General features: G+C 40.4%; 1 protein-coding gene across 3 annotated transcripts in view; it reads right to left on the bottom strand.

Annotated features, from left to right (window-relative positions):
• Positions 1-21,923, bottom strand: part of hdr (hematopoietic death receptor) — a 37,123-nt gene that overhangs the window by 10,122 nt on the left and 5,078 nt on the right. The window contains exons 2-8 of one of the 3 annotated variants that reach the window (XM_061906955.1): positions 15,300-15,441; positions 12,614-12,742; positions 12,372-12,483; positions 12,191-12,282; positions 5,424-5,519; positions 5,236-5,264; positions 1,364-1,546 (exon numbers count right to left, since the gene is read on the bottom strand). In XM_061906955.1, the coding sequence (XP_061762939.1) occupies positions 1,364-1,546; positions 5,236-5,264; positions 5,424-5,519; positions 12,191-12,282; positions 12,372-12,483; positions 12,614-12,742; positions 15,300-15,441 (783 nt within the window). The remainder of the gene's footprint in view (positions 1-1,363; positions 1,547-5,235; positions 5,265-5,423; positions 5,520-12,190; positions 12,283-12,371; positions 12,484-12,613; positions 12,743-15,299; positions 15,442-21,923) is intronic. The other 2 variants (XM_061906956.1, XM_061906957.1) reach the window with 2 other exon arrangements.

Below are 21,923 nucleotides of genomic sequence, written 5' to 3'. Positions count from 1 at the left end.
AAATCTCGTTGACATGTATGACTTAAAGGCCTACTGAAACCCACTACTACCGACCACGCAGTCTGATAGTTTATATATCAATGATGAAATCTAAACATTGCAACACGTGCCAATACGGCCGGGTTAGTTTACTAAATTGCAATTTTAAATTTCGCGCCAAACTATCCTGCTGAAACGTCGCGGTATGATGACGCGTGCGCGTGACGTCACTCATTGTAGAGTACATTTTGTTCCAGCATCGTTCCCAGCTATAACTAGTCTGTTTTGATCGCATAATTCCACAGTATTCTGGACATCTGTGTTGCTGAATCTTTTGCAATTTGTTCAATGAATAATGGAGACGTCAAAGAAGAAAGCTGTAGGTGGGAAGCGGTGTATTGCGGCCGCCTTCAGCAACACAAACACATCCGGTGTTTTATTGTTTGCATTCCCGAAAGATGACGGTGAAGCTTTAATATGGAACAGAGCGGTCAAGCGAACACGGTTGGATTGGACCACACACACAAAGTACAGTGTATTATGCAGCGATTTTTTCGAAAGATCGTGTTTCGAAGAGGGTTCCTTGCGAAGGGCAGAGATGGGCATCGCCACCACCAGGCGACTGGTGCGGGGCCGACCTTCAGGTTGTACAGGTACGACCATATAATCTCACTAAAACACTAGTAACACAATAAGCAGATAAGGGATTTTCCAGAATTATCCTAGTAAATTTGTCTAATAACACCTGAATCGCTCCCACTGTATAGTCTTTTTTTTTTTCTAGTCCTTCACTCTCACTTTCCTCATCCACGAATCTTTCATCCTCACTCAAATTAATGGGGAAATCGTTGCTTTCTCGGTCCGAATCGCTCTCTCACAATGTTCAGATGTGAGGAGCTCCACAACCCGTGATGTCACGCGCATATCGTCTGCTACTTACGGTACAGGCAAGGCTTTTTTATCAGCACCAAAAGTTGCGAATTTTATCGTCGATGTTCTCTACTAAATCCTTTCAGCAAAAATATGGCAATATCACGAAATGATCAAGTATGACACATAGAATGAACCTGCTGTCTCCGTTTGAATAAGAAAATCTCATTTCAGTAGGTCTTTAAGTGTTATGACAATGACAAAGGAATTGATTGATTGATAAGTGTGTGCAACAGTATATTGTCAGGACTGTTAAAGAGTGTTGGACACTACGTACGAGCATTAAGAAGCAAGTAATAGGACATTGTCAGGACTGTTAAAAAGAGTGTACATAGAAGCATGAAGAAGCAAGTAATAGGACATTGTCAGGACTGTTAAAAAGAGTGTACGTAGAAGCATGAAGAAGCAAGTGAAAGGCTTGGAAAGAAGCAAAAAAGTGAAGGTTGTTGCTCACTTTGTGCACCATGGTTAGATTTTGCTGAGAGTTACTGGCAGAGCTGGTGATGCTTTCACACAAGTGTTGACACTCATCCACCATGACGGCTGGCTGTGGACTTCTCACCGCTGACTGGAAGAAGTACAGACTGGGGCATCTCACACTTTGGTTTGGATGGCTGCTGGTGGGCTGCACGTTTTGCTGTAACATGTTAAAAACACATTTGCATACCCGCCACCAAATCTCCTTGGCTTTTTGAACTCAGCTCATAAGTCATCTTAAAGATGACCCATGAGGATTTTCTATTTCACTGACTTACACATTAGCTGGTCACTTTTCCTCATCTCATATCTGCTCTGGGAGCTCTAATATAGTTCCATGTTATGTTCTGTCTACAACATTTTACACGGGTCTGTTTGGTCAGGATAAGTTACTAAACTCCATTGCAACATTTTCTAGGTTTGAGAGTCCTTGAAAAAGGTAAGATAAAGCATCATTCTCATCTAAATTGTAGCATGCACAATAACACGGGCGTGTGACAATTGCTGTAAAAGCAGATTCTTAGTTATTCAGCTCTGTTTCAATCCGAGAGTGGGCAGGTGTACTGAATGTTGTACAAATGTTGAACATATTTGATGTTCTAACTGATAATGATTATTTGCCAAAAAAATAAAGTTTAACTTTAGAATTTGATGCCAACACGTGACGAAGAAGTTGGGAAAGGTGGCAATTAATACTGATAATGTTGAGGAATGCTCATCAAACACTTATTTGGAACATCCCACAGGTGTGCAGGCTAATTGAGAACAGGTGTGTGCCATGATTGGGTATAAAAACAGCTTCCCAAAAAATGCTCAGTCTTTCACAAGAAAGGATGGGGCGAGGTACACCCTTTTGTCCACAACTGCGTGAGCAAATAGTCAAACAGTTTAAGAACAATGTTTCTCAAAGTGCAATTGCAAGAAATTTAGGGATTTCAACATCTGCGGTCCATAATATCATCAAAAGATTCAGAGAATCTGGAGAAATCACTCCACGTAAGCGGCATGGCCAGAAACCAACATCGAATGCCCGTGACCTTCAATCCCTTAGACAGTAACGTATCAAAAACCGATATCAATCTCTGAATGATATCACCACATGGGCTCAGGAAAACTTCAGAAAGCCACTGTCACTAAATACAGTTTGTCGCTACATCTGTAAGTGCAAGTTAAAGCTCGACTATGCAAAGCGAAAGCCATTTATCAACAACATCCAGAAACGCCGTCGGCTTCTCTGGGACCGAGATCATCTAAGATGGACTGATGCAAAGTGGAAAAGTGTTCTGTGGTCTGACGAGTCCACACTTCAAATTGTTTTTGGAAATATTCGACATTGTGTCATCCGGACCAAAGGGGAAGCGAACCATCCAGACTGTTATCTACGCAAAGTTCAAAAGCCAGCATCTGTGATGGTATGGGGGTGCATTAGTGCCTTGGCATGGGTAACTTACACATCTGTGAAGGCACCATTAATGCTGAAAGGTACATACAGGTTTTGGAACAACATATGCTGCCATCTAAGCGCCGTTTTTTTCATGGACGCCCCTGCTTATTTCAGCAAGACAATGCCAAGCCACATTCAGCACGTGTTACAACAGCGTGGCTTTGCAAAAAAAAAGACTGCGGCTACTTTCCTGGCCCGCCTGCAGTCCAGACCTGTCTCCCTTCGAAAAGTGTGGCACATTATGAAGCGTAAAATACGACAGCGTAGACCCCGGACTGTTGAACGACTGAAGCTCTACATAAAACAAGAATGGGAAAGAATTCCACTTTCAAAGCTTCAACAATTAGTTTCTTCAGTTCCCAAACGTTTATTGAGTGTTGTTAAAATAAAAGATGATGTAACACAGTGGTGAACATGCCCTTTCCCAACTACTTTGGCACATGTTGCAGCCATGAAATTCAAAATTAACTATTTGCAAAAAAAAATAAAATAAATAAAGTTTATGAGTTTGAACATTAAATATATTGTCTTTGTGGTGCATTCAATTGAATATGGGTTGAAAAGGATTTGCAAATCATTGTATTTCGTTAATATTTACATCTAACACAATTTCCCAACTCATATGGAAACGGGCTTTGTACATCTATAGGCTATGTTTGTTAAAGTTAAAGTAGCAATGATTGTCACACACACACTCGTTGTAGTGAAATTTGTCCTCTGCATTTGACCCATCACCCTTGATTAACTGGGAGGTGAGGGGAGCAGTGAGCAGCAGCGGTGCCGCGGCCGGGAATCATTTTTGGTGATTTAACCCCCAATTCTAACCCGTGATGCTGAGTGCCAAGCAGGGAGGTAATAGGTTCCATTTTTATAGTCTTTGGTATGACTCACAACCTACCGATCTTAGGGCGGACACTCTAACCACTGAGTAGGTAAGTTTATTTTCAAACGCGTCTGGGAAAAATAATTAATAAAAAAAAATGGGAAGTTTGTCTTCAAAGATTTATTTTTTTTTTACATTTAATTAAGGGCAATCTCTAAGGTAACGGCTCTACAGACTAATGCAAAAAGTGGGTTATCAATGTGATTGTAGAGCAAAATTGACACCAGAGCATATCCACTACATCAGGGGTCACCAACCTTTTTGAAACCAAGAGCTACTTCTTGGGTACTGATTAATGCGAAGGGTTACCAGTTTGATACACACTTAAATAAATTGCCAGAAATAGCCAATTTGCTCAATTTACCTTAGACTCTATGTTATTATTAATAATTCATGATATTTATCTTTGTGGAAACACTGATCATCTTAATGATTTCTCACAATAAATATATATAGAAACAGATAAATATCAATATGCAACACTTTATTTTTATATTTTCTCTATGTGCACATTTTCGAAATTGAACATTTTCAAATGATCACTTCTAAGACAGTCTTGTGAAATCACAATATCCCATTTTAACTAGCTAGCCACTAACATTTTTTAACAAATCATGAATTACTTTGCACCATGTTTGTACAAATAACTCATGTAAAATCCAAAAGTCAACCCTCAAATTTTTAAATAAATCATGTCAAACTTTGAACTGGACACCAAATCTGTTATCTGTTTCTTTGTCAGTTAGTGGGAAGCCTGGCATTGCATGCTGTCAACCAGTTTGTTGTACTCTGGTGTGTAACTTGACGCTGCAACTCTGAGGGAGGCTTGCAGATTTGCATCAGTGAGGCGTGTTCTGTGTTTGTTCTTGATGAAGTTCATGTCAGAAAAGGGTTTTTCACAAAGATAAGTTGAACCAAACATGCTTGCAACTTTCATAGCTGCTGCGCATACACAACTGTACTTTTCTGTGTCAACAAGGCACCAAAAAGTTTGGTGCAGCCTGGTGGGCTTTGAATTTTAAATTGTCAGGAAAGAAGAGGAAGGAATTTAAAAAGGTAAAAAGTTATATGTGTTCAAAAATCTTAAAAACATTTTTAAAGTTGTATTTTTTTCTCTAAAATTATCTTTTTGAAAGTTATAAAAAGCAAAGTAAAAATATAAATGAATTTATTTAAACAAGTGAAGACCAAGTCTTTAAAATATTTTCTTGAATTTTCAAATTCAATTTGAGTTTTGTCTCTCTTAGAATTAAAAATGTCGAGCAAAGCGAGACCAGCTTGCTAGTAAATAAATACAATTAAAAAAAAATAGAGGCAGCTCACTGGTAAGTGCTGCTATTTGAACTATTTTTAGAACAGGCCAGCGGACGACTCATCTGGTCCTTACGGGCGACCTGCGAGCACCGCCTTAGTGACCCCTGCACTACATATTATCTAAACCACAAGGATCTGAGTTGAATGTAGAATAGAATCATTATTGGTCCCTTTGAAGTGTTCCCAAAGTAATGCTGACATGACTCACCAGATCCTTCTCCAGGTTTTGCTGTGTGCCTGAAAAGAAAGAACACCATTCATTTTATCAAATGAAGCAACCATTTATTATTATGCAAAACACATTCAAATTGTTTGAACGCACTTACAAGTTTCTATTTAAATGAAATAAAAAATGAACCAAAAAGCACACATTTGACTTATGAGTTTTAATCTTACCTGCTGATCTGGAACTCTTCTTGTACATGCAAATTCCCCCAAACACCAATGCTGAACCAACGGCGATTATAGCCAGAGTGACATAGAGAACATGTTCTGGTTAGAGGAAACACAACAAATACCATTATTACTATTTTGCTGTATTTATGAAAGGGATTTTAAAATGACTGGAGATATGTTTAAATCATTGAGTTAATAAGTTTATGAAATCCCATACAAACATTTTAGGCCTAATATGTATGCAGCTTAGTGTCTTACTTGCAAGATATGTACAGTGGGGCAAAAAAGTATTTAGTCAGCCACCGATTGTGCAAGTTCTCCCACTTAAAATGATGACAGAGGTCTGTAATTTTCATCATAGATACACTTCAACTGTGAGAGACAGAATGTGAAAAAAAAAATCCAGGAACTCACATTGAAGGAATTTTAAAGAATTTATTCGTAAATTACGGTGGAAAATAAGTATTTGGTCAACCATTCAAAGCTCTCACTGATGGAAGGAGGTTTTTGGCTCAAAATCTCACGATACATGGCCCCATTCATTCTTTCCTTAACACGGATCAATCGTCCTGTCCCCTTAGCAGAAAAACAGCCCCAAAGCATGATGTTTCCACCCCCATGCTTCACAGTAGGTGTGGTGTTCTTGGGATGCAACTCAGTATTCTTCTTCCTCCAAACACGACGAGTTGAGTTTATACCAAAATGGATACATGGATGATACAGCAGAGGATTGGGAGAATGTCATGTGGTCAGATGAAACCAAAATATAACTTATTGGTATAAACTTAACTCGTCGTGTTTGGAGGAAGAAGAATACTGAGTTGCGTCCCATGAACACCAAACCTACTGTGAAGCATGGGGGTGGAAACATCATGCTTTGGGGCTGTTTTTCTGCTAAAGGGACAGGACGATTGATCCGTGTTAAGGAAAGAATGAATGGGGCCATGTATTGTGAGATTTTGAGCCAAAACCTACTTCGATCATTGAGAGCTTTGGATGGTTGACCAAATACTTATTTTCCACCATAATTTACAAATAAATTCTCAAAAATTCCTACAACGTGAATTCCTGGATTTTTTTTCCACATTCTGTCTCTCACAGTTGAAGTGTACCTATGATGAAAATTATAGACCTCTGTCATCATTTTAAGTGGGAAAACTTGCACAATCGGTGGCTGACTAAATACTTTTTTGCCCCACTGTACATACATACTCATTAAGTTTGGATCTTATTGTTTTGTATTCAGTTTTCAGCTCGGTTCAGGGTTTTTTTTAACCCCTCCCCCCCTGACAGTCCCAATAATCTACCATTACCAGTTCTTTAATCAATGATGTCATGTAGTGTATAGTTAATGAGCTGCCAACATTTGGTGTTTTGCACTTTTAGTATAATTACTTCCATGCAGTTTTGTTTAAGATACGAGTGTTTTGACTTATGAGCTTGGTCATGGAAGGCAATGCGCTCTTAACTTCAGGAAAAATTTGTATTTTACAAAAGAGATTTTAACTTCAGTTGACATGAGCTTATGCAACGAATTTTCGTTCTTATCTGTACTGTAAAGTTGAAATTTGAATGACAATAAAATTAAGTGTAAGTCTATGCCCGCATAGAGCACACCTACACATTCTCTATGTACCGTATTTTTCGGACTATAAGTCGCGGGTTTTTTTGTAGTTTGGCCGGGGGTGAGACTTGGCCAAACTATAAAAAAAAAAAAAATAAATAAAAAAAGTAAAAAAAAAAAAAAAAAAAAAAAAGTTTAATTATATTTAATTTTTTGGTTTGGCCGAGTCTCACCCCCCGCTGGACTGTGAAGAAGACTGCGATTTATAGTCCGAAAAATACGGTACCTCTAAGAGTTAGTCTTTTTCTTTGAAACTTTGAATGGAGCGGCTTCAAACGGTTCCGATTCTTTCATAAACCATTGTATCCATCCATACATCCATTTTTTACCGCTTGTCCCTTTTGGGGTTGCTGACGCCTAGCTCAGCTGCATTAGGGTGGAAGGCAGTGTACACCCTGGACAAGTCGCCACTTCATCCCAGGGCCACCATTCTATCCATAATACCATATTATCTGGACTATGAAATGCTACTTTTTTTCCAAAGCTTTGACTCCTGCGGCTTGAGTTTGGTTTATTTGGAATAGGTTGATTGGCAACACTAAATTTGTCCCTAGTGTTTGAATGTGAGTGTGAATGTTGTCTGTCTATCTGTGTTGGCCCTGTGATGAGGTGGCGACTTGTCCGGGGTGTACCCCGCCTTCCGCCCGATTGTAGCTGAGATGGGCGCCAGCACCCCCCGCGACCCCAAAAGGGAATAAGCGGTAGAAAATGGATGGATGGATGGAACTGCATGCATGCATACAACACGATACATCACACATGCATGCATACAACATCCATCCATCCATCCATTTTCTACCGCTTATTCCCTTTTGGGGTGCAATATGATACATCACAATTTCCAGTTTCTCAATTAAACATGTTCGAAAAGGAGTAGGAAGAAGAAGAGCTTATTTAATCAGACCCCTTTTCCTTTACATACCAATTGCTAAAACTTTTGTTCACTTCCTGTTCTCAATTTATTCACAATACGCTCCATAATTAAAACAATAAAGATAAATAAATAAATAATTGATGAAGTTATATTTCATATGGTAAAATAAATACGATGATCCAGAAAATCAATGGATGGAGGAAATAAATTCAGAATGTTTATCTTTTTGTTGTACTTTGTAAAAACTTTAAGTTTCAAGAGTTTCTTGAAGTGGATCATATTAAGACATTGGTTTCTTTGCTTAATCCATTCCATCATTTAATTCCACATACTGATATACTGAAGGTTATAAGTGTTGTACGTGCGTACAAATGTTTTAATTACATTTTTCTCTTAGATTATATTCCTCCTCTTTTTTGTTAAGAATTGTTGTATATTATTGGATGGCAGATTATAGTTTGCTTTGTGTATAATTTTAGCTGTTTGCAAATTCACTATGTGGTGGAATTTCAGTATTTTTGATTCAGCAAATTAAAAGGGTTTGTATGTTCTCTATATCCAACATAATCAATCAGTGTTTATTCATATAGCCCTAAATCACAAGTGTCTCAAAGGGCTGCACAAACCACAACGACATCCTCGGTAGAGCCCACATAAGGGCAAGGAAAAACTCATACCCAGTGGGCCGTTGTTGACAGTGACAATGATGACTATGAGAAACCTTGGAGAGGACCGCATATGTGGGCAACCCCCCACCCCTAGGGGACCCAAAGCAATGGATGTCGAGTGTGAAGTGAAGTGAATTATATTTATATAGCGCTTTTCTCAAGTGACTCAAAGCGCTTTACATAGTGACACCCAATATCTAAGTTACATTTAAACCAGTGTGGGTGGCACTGGGAGCAGGTGGGTAAAGAGTCTTGCCCAAGGACACAACGGCAGTAACTAGGATGGCACAAGCGGGAATCGAACCTGCAACCATCAAGTTGTTGGCACGGCCACTCTACCAACCGAGCTATGCCGCCCCAGGTCGAGGGGGTCTAACATGATATTGTGAAAGTCCAAACCACAGTGGATCCAACATAATGATGACAGTCCAGTCCAAAGTGGATCCAACATAGTAGCAAGAGTCATATTATTAATATAATAATTGTATTACTCTAATTGATCTTTTTTGTAACACCATGAATGAATGAAGTGCACATTAGTAGTTATTTCCCAATATTTCTACACAATAACTCAGATAACACTAGCAAGCAGTAGAGAATATGAAGTGATTTTTGGTCGAGAACAGTGATTCTTAACCTTGTTGGAGTTACCGAACCCCACCAGTTTCATACGCGCATTCACCGAACCCTTCTTTAGTGAAAAATAAAAATGTTTTTCAAATTCAAGATTAAGTTGTTTTTTTACTGTTGCACAAAATGAACATCACCTTGTTCAGAGGACAAAACCAACACAGTGCATGAACTCACAACAAACTACACACCTGCAAATCAGATGGAAAATTAGAGGGAACATTGTTTGGGGATGTTCATAATACGCTCGGAGGGAGAAGTTTTTATGTACACAATGAGTCGGGTGTATTTTGACCTCCGCGGCAGCTGAGGCAGACTCAACGAGCCCCTAGGGTTCGATCAAACCATGGTTAAGAACCACTGGTCTAGAACATGTTTTGCTTTATTCATTATCGACGTGTTTCTTTGCTACTTTATGGTTGTTGTTTTTTTACATGAGATTTCCAGTTCAATCTATCATCAAACATTATACTTAGAAATTTAGTTTCATTTACTCTTTCAATTTGTATTCAATCTATTTGTATTTGCATTGCCGGCAGTAAGTCGGACACATTTCCAGTGAGGGTTGGACTCCGCCAAGGCTGTCCTTTGTCACCGATTCTGTTCATAACTTTTATGGACAGAATTTCTAGGCGCAGTCAAGGCGTTGAGGGGTTCCGGTTTGGTGGCCGCAGGATTAGGTCTCTGCTTTTTGCAGATGATGTAGTCCTGATGGCTTCATCTGGCCGGGATCTTCAGCTCTCACCGGATCGGTTCACAGCCGAGTGTGAAGCGACCGGAATGAGAATCAGCACCTCCAAGTCAGAGTCCATGGTTCTCGCCCGGAAAAGGGTGGAGTGCCAGCTCCGGGTTGGGGAGAAGACCCTGCCCCAAGTGGAGGAGTTCAAGTACCTAGGAGTCTTGTTCACGAGTAGGGGGGGGAGTGGATCGTGAGATCGACAGGCGGATCGGTACGGCGTCTTCAGTAATGCGGATGTTGTATCGATCCGTTGTGGGGAAGAAGGAGCTGAGCCGGAAGGCAAAGCTCTCAATTTACCGGTAGATCTACGTTCCCATCCTCACCTATGGTCATGGGCTTTGGGTCATGACCGAAAGGATAAGATCACGGGTACAAGCGGCCGAAATGAGTTTCCTCCGCCGGGTGGCGGGGCTCTCCCTTAGAGATAGGGTGAGAAGCTCTGCCATCCGGGAGGAACTCAAAGTAAAGCCGCTGCTCCTCCACATCGAGAGGAGCCAGATGAGGTGGCTTGGGCATCTGGTCAGGAGGTGTTTAGGGCACGTCCAACCGGTAGGAGGCCACGGAGAAGACCCAGGACACGTTGGGAAGACTATGTCTCCCGGCTGGCCTGGGAACGCCTCGGGATCCCCCGGGAAGAGCTAGACGAAGTGGCTGGGGAGAGGGAGGTCTGGGCTTCCCTGCTTAGGCTGCTGGCCCCGCGACCCGACCTCGGATACGCGGAAGATGATGGATGGATGGATGGACTATTTGTATTTGTGTTCGACTTTCCCTTCTACTGTTACCAAATATTATTTTAGTTTTGCTGAGATTTAAAGATAGTCTGTTTTTGTCAAACCATCTTTTTAATTTGTTCATTTCTTATGTTATTTGTATTATATTCTGTGTTCTCTCCTGAACAAAATCTGTTGTATCATCTGCAAATACTAACTCTAAAGGCCTACTGAAATGAGATTTTCTTATTCAAACAGGAATAGCAGGTCCATTCTATGTCATACTTGATCATTTCGCGATATTGCCATATTTTTACTGAAAGGATTTAGTAGAGAACATCGACGAAAACGTTTGCAACTTTTGGTCGCTAATAAAAAGCTCTGCCTTTACCGGAAGTATGTGGACGTGACGTCACGAGTTGCAGGGCTCCACACATATTCACATTGTTTATAATGGGAGCCACCAGCAGTAAGAGCAATTCGGACCGAGAAAGCGACAATTTCCCCATTAATTTGAACGAGGATGAAAGATTCGTGAATTAGGATATTGATAGTGAAGGACTAGAAAAAGTTTAAAAAAAAGAAAGAAAAAAAAAGCGACTGCTCCGGGCAGTGGCAGTGTGAGCGCTTCAGATGTAATTAGACACATTTACTAGGATAATTCTGGAAGATCCCTTATCTGCTTATTGTTTTTAATGGTGTTTTAGTGAGATTGTAAAGTATTACCTCAAGGTCGGATGGCCGCGGTGAACACGCAGTGTCTCAGAGAGAAGCCGAGGAGCCAAGCTCACAGCTGCCTTTTATGACAGCTGCTGCAGGATGACGAACAATCCAATGATGTCTCCGGTAAGATATATATCACAATTTTCCCATCTAAAAACATGCTGGTTGGCGTAGAGAAAACATGTTCGCTTGACCGCTCTGCTTCACAACATCCAAAATACTGTCTAATTATGCGATTAAAGGAGACGACTTTTAGCCGCTAGTGGTGCAGCGCTAATATTTCCTGACAGTCCGTGACGTCATGCGTACGAGTCATCATTTCGAAATGTTGTCAACAAGAAACTCGCGAGAAATTTAAAATTGCAATTTAGTAAACTAAAAAGGCCGTATTGGCATGTGTTGCAATGTTAATATTTCATCATTGATATATAAACTATCAGACTGCGTGGTCGGTAGTAGTGGGTTTCAGTAGGCCTTTAAATCTTTTGTAACTTTACAAATGTCATTTATACAAAAGGTGTGGTTTATCTATAGATTTTTCCGCTAAATGATGTAATGGATTAAGCAAATAAATCAAACGACGTGTTGAAATGATTCACTTCAAGAAACTTTTCAAACTTAGTGTTTACAAATGTATGTACATATCACAACCTACATCTATATATCTGCAGTTTATAGTCCTGTGTGGCTAACATAGGAAAAAAATATTTTCTTCTAAAATGTCATGAGTGCGGCTTAGTTACAAAAATACTGAATTTAAAAATGACAAAATATGTTTGTGCAAGCAAATATAGTATACTTGAGGGAGGCTCTGACTGCGGGGGGATCTTCTTGCACTCAGTGTTGGAGGTAGCAGTACAGTTCCTGGCAACTTTTTCATCTTCTTTACACCTTGATTCGGTCAAACCAAAAACAAAAAGAAGTAAATGCAAATGGCTATTTTCTAATCGGTCCTGATTAGACAGAGTCAGGAGTGTCACCTTGAACACTTCTTGCACACCTCACATGCTTCTTCAGGAGCACAAAATGTTCCTTCTTTACACTGACATTCAGTGTTCTGAGTAGGACTGCAAGGCCTCACGATTTCCTGATCTGTCATAACAAAAAAAAAACACAAAAGATACCTGGTTTGAATACATTTAAACAGAGCATTTTGAAAAGTGTGAAGGTTTCCCATTCTGGCTTAGCACTTTCAATAGTGAACTTCAACAAGCAGAAATACCTGAGCGACACTGGACACATGAGATACATTTTTTCAAGCTGCTGGCATGTTCGGTAAACGTTTCATGGTCGCACTCCTCACACTGCCCCCTTGTATGTGCTGTGATACAGTCGGACTTTACATAGGAACCTGAAACAAAAAAAGATCACCATTTAATGTTGGAACTAAACTTGCCCTTTGGGTAAACTCATTGAAAGTGTTAAAGAGGAACATTATCACAATTTCAAAAGGGTAAAAACAATAAAAATCAGTTCCCAGTGGCTTGTTGTATTTTTTGAATTTTTTTTCAAAATTTTACCGGTCCTGGAATATCCCTAAATAAAGCTTTAAAGTGCCTTATTTTCGCTATCTTTGAAACCACTATCCATTTCCCTGTGACGTCATACAGTGCTGCCAATACAAACAACATGGCGGTTACCACAGCAAGATATAGCGATATTACCTCGGTTTCAGACTCGGATTTCAGCGGCTTAAGCGATTCAACAGATTACGCATGTATTGAAACAGATGGTTGGAGTATGAAAGTATTGAAGAAGAAACTGAAGCTATTGAGCGAATAGCTATTGACGCTATTCATAGCCATAGCATGGCCGAATAGCTGCGTTAGCATCGCCGGTAAAATGTGCGGACCAAACGATCAGGACTTTCGCATCTTGTGACACTGGAGCAACTTAAATCCGTCGATTGGTAAGTGATTTTTTCGCATTAAATGTGGGTGGAAGGAAACGTAATATAGTTGCAAATGCATCTACAGGTTATCCATACATCTCTGTGCCATGTCTGCTTTAGCACCGCCGGTAAATAGCATGTTAGCACCGATTAGCGTAGCATGTTAGCATCGATTAGCTGGCAGTCAACATCAACAAAACTCACCTTTGTGATTACTGTGACTTTATCGTTACAAATGCATCTGCAGGTTATCGATACATCTATGTGCCATGTCTGCTTTAGCACCGCCGGTAAATAGCATGTTAGCGTCGATTAGCGTAGGATGTTAGCATCGATTAACTGGCAGTCACGCCGCGACCAAATATGTCTGATTAGCAAATAAGTCAACATCAACAAAACTCACCTTTGTGATTTAGTTGACTTTACCGTTGCAAATTCATCTGCAGGTTATCCATACATCTCTGTGCCATGTCTGTCATCGCCGGTAAAATGTGGAGCCACTTTGGTACATTCAATGGGGGTCTGGCGGCAGACACTTTTGCATCTTCGGGCCAGTGGTGCAACTTGAATTCCTCCCTGTTAGTGTTGTTACACCCTCCGACAACACACCGACGAGGCATGATGTCTCCAAGGTTCCAAAAAATAGTCGAAAAAACGGAAAATAACAGAGCTGAGGCCCAATGTTTACAATGGGTTGAAAATGAAAATGGCGGCTGTGTTACCTCGGCGACGTCACATTCTGACGTCATCCCCTCCAGAGCGTTAAACAGAAAGGCGTTTAATTCGCCAAAATTCACCCATTTAGAGTTCGGAAATCGGTTAAAAAAATATATGGTCTTTTTTCTGCACCATCAAGGTATATATTGACGCTTACATAGGTCTGGTGATAATGTTCCCCTTTCAAACAGATGACATCCAAATGGACTTTGCTGTTTTATTTTCAATGAAACAATAGAAAATACTTACTCATATAGTAGTACAGTTGTTATTAGTGAGAATATACTTATTTTAAGGTATTTTTGGGTTCATTGAAGTTAGCTAATTTCAGCGGCTTAAGTGATTCAACAGATTGCGCATTTATTGAAATAGATGGTCGGAGTATGGAGGCAGATAGCGAAAACGAAATTGAAGAAAAAATTGAAGCTATTGAGCGAATAGCTATTGACGCTATTCGGCCATAGTGTGGGTGTACCTAATGAAGTGGCACATAGCATGGCTGCCTTATTAGCATCTCCGGTAAAATGTGCGGACCAAACGATCAGGACTTTTGCATCTTGTGACACTGGAGCAACTTAAATCCGTCGAGTGGTAAGTGTTTGTTTCGCATTAAATGTGGGTATCTAGTTTCAAATGTACATACAGCTAGTGTAAATAGCATGTTAGCATCGATTAGCGTAGCATGTTAGCATCGATTAGCTGGCAGTCATGCCGTGACCAAATATGTCTGATTAGCACATAAGTCAACAACATCAACAAAACTCACCTTTGTGATTTTGTTGACTTAAATCGTTGCAAATGCATCTGCAGGTTATCCATACATCTCTGTGCCATGTCTGTCTTAGCATCGCCGGTAAAATGTGAAGACACTTTGGTAAATTCAATGGGGGTCTGGCAGCAGATTTCTTGCCAGTGGTGCAACTTGAATCCCTCCCTGTTAGTGTTGTTACACCCTCCGACAACACACCGACGAGGCATGATGTCTCCAAAGTTCCAAAAAATAGTCGAAAAAACGGAAAATAACAGAGCTGAGACCCGGTGTTTGTAATGTGAAAATTAATATGGCGGGTGTGTTACCTCGGTGACGTCACGTTCTGACGTCATCGCTAAAAGACAGATAAATAGAAAGGCGATTAATTTGCCAAAATTCACCCATTTAGAGTTCGGAAATCGGTTAAAAAAATACATGGTCTTTTTTCTGCAACATCAAGGTATATATTGACGCTTGCATAGGTTTGGTGATAATGTTCCCCTTTAAAGACGGCGACAATGTCAGTGGGCTAAAATGTTGTTGCCTTACCAGCTGGGCAGTTTAGACAACATATGTTGTTGCTTAAGTACTCCTCATCTCCGCAGACAGCATCCAGCCGTTTCCTGATGACAGAACCAGCTTGGGAAAATGTGGCGAAGGATGAAAACGAGCCAATCAAAACAAAAAAAACCTTTGGGAAACAGATAAAACCTGGTCAACCAATGACTTGAGTATTAAAAGTAGGACATGCAACGATTTGTTTGATACAATTACAAACCCCGTTTCCATACGAGTTGGGAAATTGTGTTAGATGTAAATATAAAAACGAAATACAATGATTTGCAAATCCTTTTCAACCCATATTCAATTGAATGCACCACAAAGACAACATATTTGATGATCAAACTCAAAGATTTTTTTTTTTGGCAAATAATAATTAACTTAGAATTTCATGGCTGCAACACGTGACAAAGTAGTTGGGAAAGGGCATGTTCACCACTGTGTTACATCACCTTTTCTTTTAACAACACTCAATAAACGTTTGGGAACTGAGGAAACTAATTGTTGAAGCTTTGAAAGTGGAATTCTTTCCCAATCTTGTTTTATGTAGAGCTTCAGTCGTTCAACAGTCCAGGGTCTCCGCTGTCGTATTTTATGCTTCATAATGCGCCACAAATTTTCGAGACAGGTCTGGACTGCAGGCGGGCCAGGAAAGTACCCGCAGTCTTTTTTTTACGAAGCCACACTGTTGTAACACGTGCTTAATGTGGCTCGGCATTGTCTTGCTGAAATAAGCAGGGGCGTCCATGAAAAAGACGGCGCTTAGATGGCAGCATATGTTGTTCCAAAATATGTTGTTACCCATGCCTTGGGCACTAATACACCCCCATACCATCACAGATGCTGGCTTTTGAACTTTGCATCGATAACAGTCTGGATGGTTGGCTCCCCCTTTGGTCTGGATGACACAATGTCGAATATTTCCAAAAACAATTTGAAATGTGGACTCGTCAGACCACAGAACACTTTTCCACTTTGCATCAGTCCATCTTTGATGATCTCGGGCCCAGAGAAGCCGGCAGCGTTTCTAGATGTTGTTGATAAATGGCTTTCGCTTTGCATAGTAGAGCTTTAACTTGCACTTAAAGATGTAGCGACCAACTGTATATAGTGACAGTGGTTTTCTGAAGTTTTCCTGAGCCCACGTGGTGATATACTCTAGAGATTCATGTCAGTTTTTGATACAGTACTGTCTAAGGTTTCGAAGGTCACGGTCATTCAACATTGGTTTCCGGCCATGCCGCTTACGTGTAGTGATTTCTCCAGATTCTCTGAACCTTTTGATGATATTATGGACCGTAGATGTTGAAATCCCTAAATGTCTTGCAATTGCACTTTAAGAAACGTTCTTTAACTGTTTGACTATTTGCTCACGCAGTTGTGGACAAAGGGGTGTACCTGATCCATCCTTTCTTGTGAAAGACTGAGCATTTTTTAGGAAGCTGTTTTTAGACCCAATCATGGCACCCACCTGTTCCCAATTAGCCTGCACACCTGTGGGATGTTCCAAATAAGTGTTTGATGAGCATTCCTCAACTTTTTTAGTATTTATTGCCACCTTTCCCAACTTCTTTGTCACGTGTTGCTGGCATCAAATTCTAAAGTTAATGATTATTTGCAAAAAAAAAAAAAGTTTATCAGTTTGAACATCAAATATGTTGTCTTTGTAGCATATTCAACTGAATTGTATTCTGTTTATATTTACATCAAACACAATTTCCCAACTCATATGGAAACAGGGTTTAAGGAAAAAAAACATTGCTTTGTATTTTGTTGCTTTGATGTAGGGCTGGGCGATATATCGATATACTCGATTTATCCCGGGTTTGTCTATGTGTGATGTAGAAAATGACTATATCGTGATATTTGAGTATACGTTCTCACGCAGTTGCTTTTAGCTCCGGGCATTACACTACAGGCTTTTCTCACTCGCTCTTGTCTCTGCTTCTCACAGAGACTTAAAACAAGCACACCTTCTTACATACGCCACATACGTATAAGCCCTTGCGGAGCAGAGAGGTAACAGCATGATTAACGTTAGCTGTGGTGCGAGTGGTAATACGAGAGAAAGAAGGTGCGAATCTGGTAACAAATGAAGGAAGAATTAATTCCCCAAGAAAAACAGCACAGGGTCCATCGTCTGGCGGTGATTCGGCTTCAAGCGGGAATATGTCGAACAGACAACCGTAATTTGTCAAGTGTGGGGCAAAAGCGTAGCTACAAAAAGTAGCATTACTGCTAATATGTAGCATCATTTGAAAAGTCACCTGCTAGAGAATGAAGAGTGATTACTCCGCATGTCAACATCTCCGTTCGGTGCCACGCCAACAAAATGCAGAGGCAACCATTTCCAGATCAACACCGTATGAAAAAAATAGTCAACAACAGAAGGAGATAAAGTCCTCAGGAACCTACCACATAGTGAAGGACATACACTATTTGATTTCCTTTTATGCTGTTCATTTTTATTTGACAGTTATTGGAATATATTGTGTGACATCATGCACAAAAGTGCACTTTATTTGTTTTAAACTATTGTTGTGGCATTCTGTAGAAAAAGTGCACTTAAATTTGGTGTTATTTTAGTATGTCATCTTAGTGACATCATGCGCAAAGGTGAACTAACTGTGACGTCTGGGTGGCATCGTGGCGTGTGTTTGCGTTCTCGTGGTGCAGCGGAGATGGAACACAGCGTTAAGGTAGGAATGATGATTTATTCCTAACTACAAAAAGAAACTAATAACAGAAATACTGGCACATAGGCACCACAGACAAAACAAACAGAACTAGCGTGGAAGCTAGAATGAACAGAAAGCGCTAGTATGTAAACTAGGGACGAGTAAACAAAACAAAATAGCATGGAAGCTAATGAGTGAAACAAGATAATTACCACAATGCGTGTAACAAACTATAGTCCGAGAACGAATGACAAACAAGGGCGGTCTTAAATAAGGAGATAATTAATCAAATCAGGTGCGTGACGACAAACAAGAAACAGGTCACACTAAATGAGTAACCATGACAACAGAAACCAAACAGGAAGTGCCACCGGGAACCAAAGACGTCGAATACAACACAGGATGATGACAAAACAGAAACAAAACCAGAATATGACATGGTCCAAGACGTGGACCATGACACTAACAGCTTGTTTTAAAATGTCTCTGACAATCTTGCACTTTGTTTTGAAATGACATGAATGTTGTGCCACTGCTTAATAAATACAGTTTTGGTAAATTGACTTGGTTGTGATTTCTCTCTCTGCGTTGAAGTTTAAAATGAGCATATATTAATGCAGTATGAAGAAGAATGTTTTAATGTAGACACATAGAATCATCATACTGCTGTGATTATATGCATACCTAACCCCAACCCATAAAAATCACATTTTACTTGCAGTGTAAACAGTCAGCTGGAAAAAAAAAAAAATCAGATCTCAAAAAATGTGATTTGAAAAGGTAGTGAGTGACTTGTCCTTAGCTCAACTCCTCCCTTTTTTTTAACACTCAGCGCTGCTCACCTGACAGATGGCAGTTTGATTGGCACCTTATTTGGCCAATCATACTTCAGGCCCAGACTCAAACCACCAAGTGAAAAAAAAGGGATGAGTCACGTCAAGTAGATGCTTCCTACTTGTCCTAACTCTCTAAATATTCCATCAGCTTTGCCACTTATAACTATTTTAACAATAATGACCTCCTCTACACCACTCAATGATTCAACAAAATTCCAATCGGTAAGATGATTTGACTCCAAAAACTAAACTCTTAACATGCCCTGTCAGTAGTCTCTTTACTGTGCTGCTGGTGCACCCCAGCATTGTCCCACCCACAGACCCATCTGATTGGCTGTTACCGCTCAGCATGTAACCAATCAGCAGTGTGTATCCAGAGCCATGAGTCAGTGCTCAGGCAGGCAGGGAGGAGAGACTGTGGGGTGAGCAGATAGGCATTTAGCAGGTACACAAAAAGGCAGCGGACTTTCCCCAAATTATAATTAACACTAGGGCTGGCTAGGGCTGGGCGATATTGCCTTTTATTAATATCTCGATTTTTTTAGGCCATGTCACGATACACATCTCGATATTTTTGCCCTAGCCTTGAATGAACACTTGGTGCATATAATCACAGCAGTATGATGATTCTATGTGTCTACATTAAAACATTCTTGTTCATACTGCATTAATATATGCTCATTTTAAACTTTCGTGTAGAGAGGGAAATTACAACTAAGTCAATTGACCAAAACTGTATTTATTAAACAGTTATTAGGCAGTGGCACAAACATTCATGTCATTTCCAAAACAGAATGAGCAAGATTGTCAGAGACATTTTAAAACAAGCTATTAGTGCACTTTTGTGCATGATGTCACTAAGATGACATTTTAAAAAACACTAAATGTGTACTTTTTGTTCAGAACGCCACTACAATAGTTTACAACAAATAAAGTGCACTTTTGTGCATGATGTCACAAGATATTTTAATAACTGTCAAAGAAAAATGAGCTGCATAATAGGAATTCAAATAGTGTATGTCCTTCACTATGTGGTAGGTTCCTGCGGACGTTATGTCCTCCTGTTGACTATTTTTTTCAAACGGTGTTGATCTGGAAATAGTTGCTTCGGCATTTTGTTGATGTGGCACCGGACGGAGATGTTGACATGCTGAGTTTCAAGCACTCATTCTCTAACGGGTGACTTTTCATATAATGCTACATTAGCAGTGCTGCTACTTTTTGTAGCAACGCTTTTGCCGCAAAAATATTGAACATATTCCCGCTTGAAGCCAAAACACCGCCGGGCGATGGATCCTGTACTATTTTTCTTGGTAATTAATTCTTCCTCCATTTGTTACCAGATTTGCACCTTGTCTCTCTCATATTACCACCCGCACCTCACAATTAGCATCACAGCTAACGTTATTCCGTGGGAGCATGTGATGTTGCACACGTGACGTGTGTAAGAAGGTGCGCATGTTTAAGTCTCAGTGAGAAGGAGAGACAAGAAAGAGTGGGAAAGGCATGCAGTGTAATGCCAGCAGCTAAAAGCAACTGCGTGAGAATGTATACTCGAATAACACAATATAGTCATTTTCTGTATCGCACAGAGACAAACCCGCGATATATCGAGTATATCAATGTCGCCCAGCCCTCAAAAACACCTCCCAGTCCTCTCCAACTCAACAACTAGTAACATCACTACGAGCCCATTGACGCTCTAGAAACATAAGCGGCAGCTCAGCTCGCTCGCAGTACTTGAGGTGAAGGCTAATTAGCTTTTAGCGTAACGTTAGCTCACTTTGCAGTGTGCGTGCGTATGTGTGTGTGTGTATGTGTGTGTGTCCCACAAACCACCAATTTCCCCACCATGCTTGACGGTAGGTATTGTGTTTCTGGAATTAAAGGCCTCACCTTTTCTCCTCCAAACATGTTGCTGGGTATTGTGGCCAAACAGTTAAATTTTTGTTTCATCTGACATCACAAGGAGAAATGTAAGACCTTTTGGAATTAAAGTTCTGTGGTCAGATGAAACAAATAGAGCTGTTTGGCCACAATACCCAGCAATATGTTTGGAGGCGAAAAGGTGAGGCCTTTAATCCCAGGAACACTATTCCTACCGCCAAGCATGGTGGTGGTAGTATGATGCTCTGGGCCTGTTTTGCTGCCAATGGCACTGGTGCTTTACAGAGAGTAAAAGGGACAATGAAAAAAGGAGGATTACCGCCAAATTCTTCAGGACAACCGAAAATCTTCAGCCCAGAGGTTGGGTTTTGGGCGCAGTTGGGTGTTCCAGCAGGACAATGACCCCAAATACACGTCAACAGTGGTAAAGGAATGGCTACATTAGTCTAGAATGAAGGTTTTAGAATGGCCTTCCCATAGTCCTGACTTAAACGTGTGGACAATGCTGAAGAAACAAGTCCATGTCAGAAAACCAACACATTTAGCTGAACAGCACCAATTTTGTCAAGAGGAGTGGTCAAAAATTCAACCAGAAGCTTGTGGAAGCACCTTATTGCAGTCACACTTGCCAAGGGACACATGACCAAATATTAACATTGCTTTTTGTATACTTTTGACCTAGCAGATTAAAGTTAAAAGTTAAACACTGGGTTTGGTGAAATTTGTCCTCTGCATTTTACCCATCCCCTTGTTCACCCACTAGGAGGTGAGAGGAGCAGTGGGCAGCAGTGGTGCTGCGCCTGGGAATAATTTTTGGTGATTTAACCCCCAAATTTCAACCCTTGATGCTGAGTGCCAAGCAGGGAGGTAATGGGTCCCATTTTTATAGTCTTTGGTCTGACTCGGCCGGGGTTTGAACTCACGACCTACTCATCTCAGGGCGGACACTCTAACCCAGGGGTAGGGAACCTATGGCTCTCGAGCCAGATGTGGCTCGTTTGATGACCGCACCTGGCTCTCAGATAAATCTTAGCTGATGTTGCGTAACATGATAAGTAATTAATAATTCCGCTCGTAATCCCAGTGTTAAAAATAACGTTCAAAATATAAAACATTCTCATGCATTTTAATCCATCCATCCGTTTCTATCACACCTGTTCAAGAAGTTGCATTAATGGTCAAAAGTACTTTATTTATTATTGGTTACCTTC

This window comes from Nerophis ophidion, linkage group LG07 (assembly GCF_033978795.1).
Source record: "Nerophis ophidion isolate RoL-2023_Sa linkage group LG07, RoL_Noph_v1.0, whole genome shotgun sequence".
Classification (NCBI taxonomy): domain Eukaryota; kingdom Metazoa; phylum Chordata; class Actinopteri; order Syngnathiformes; family Syngnathidae; genus Nerophis; species Nerophis ophidion.
Note: the sequence above shows the minus strand (reverse complement) of the source record. Positions and strands in the feature narration are given on the sequence as shown.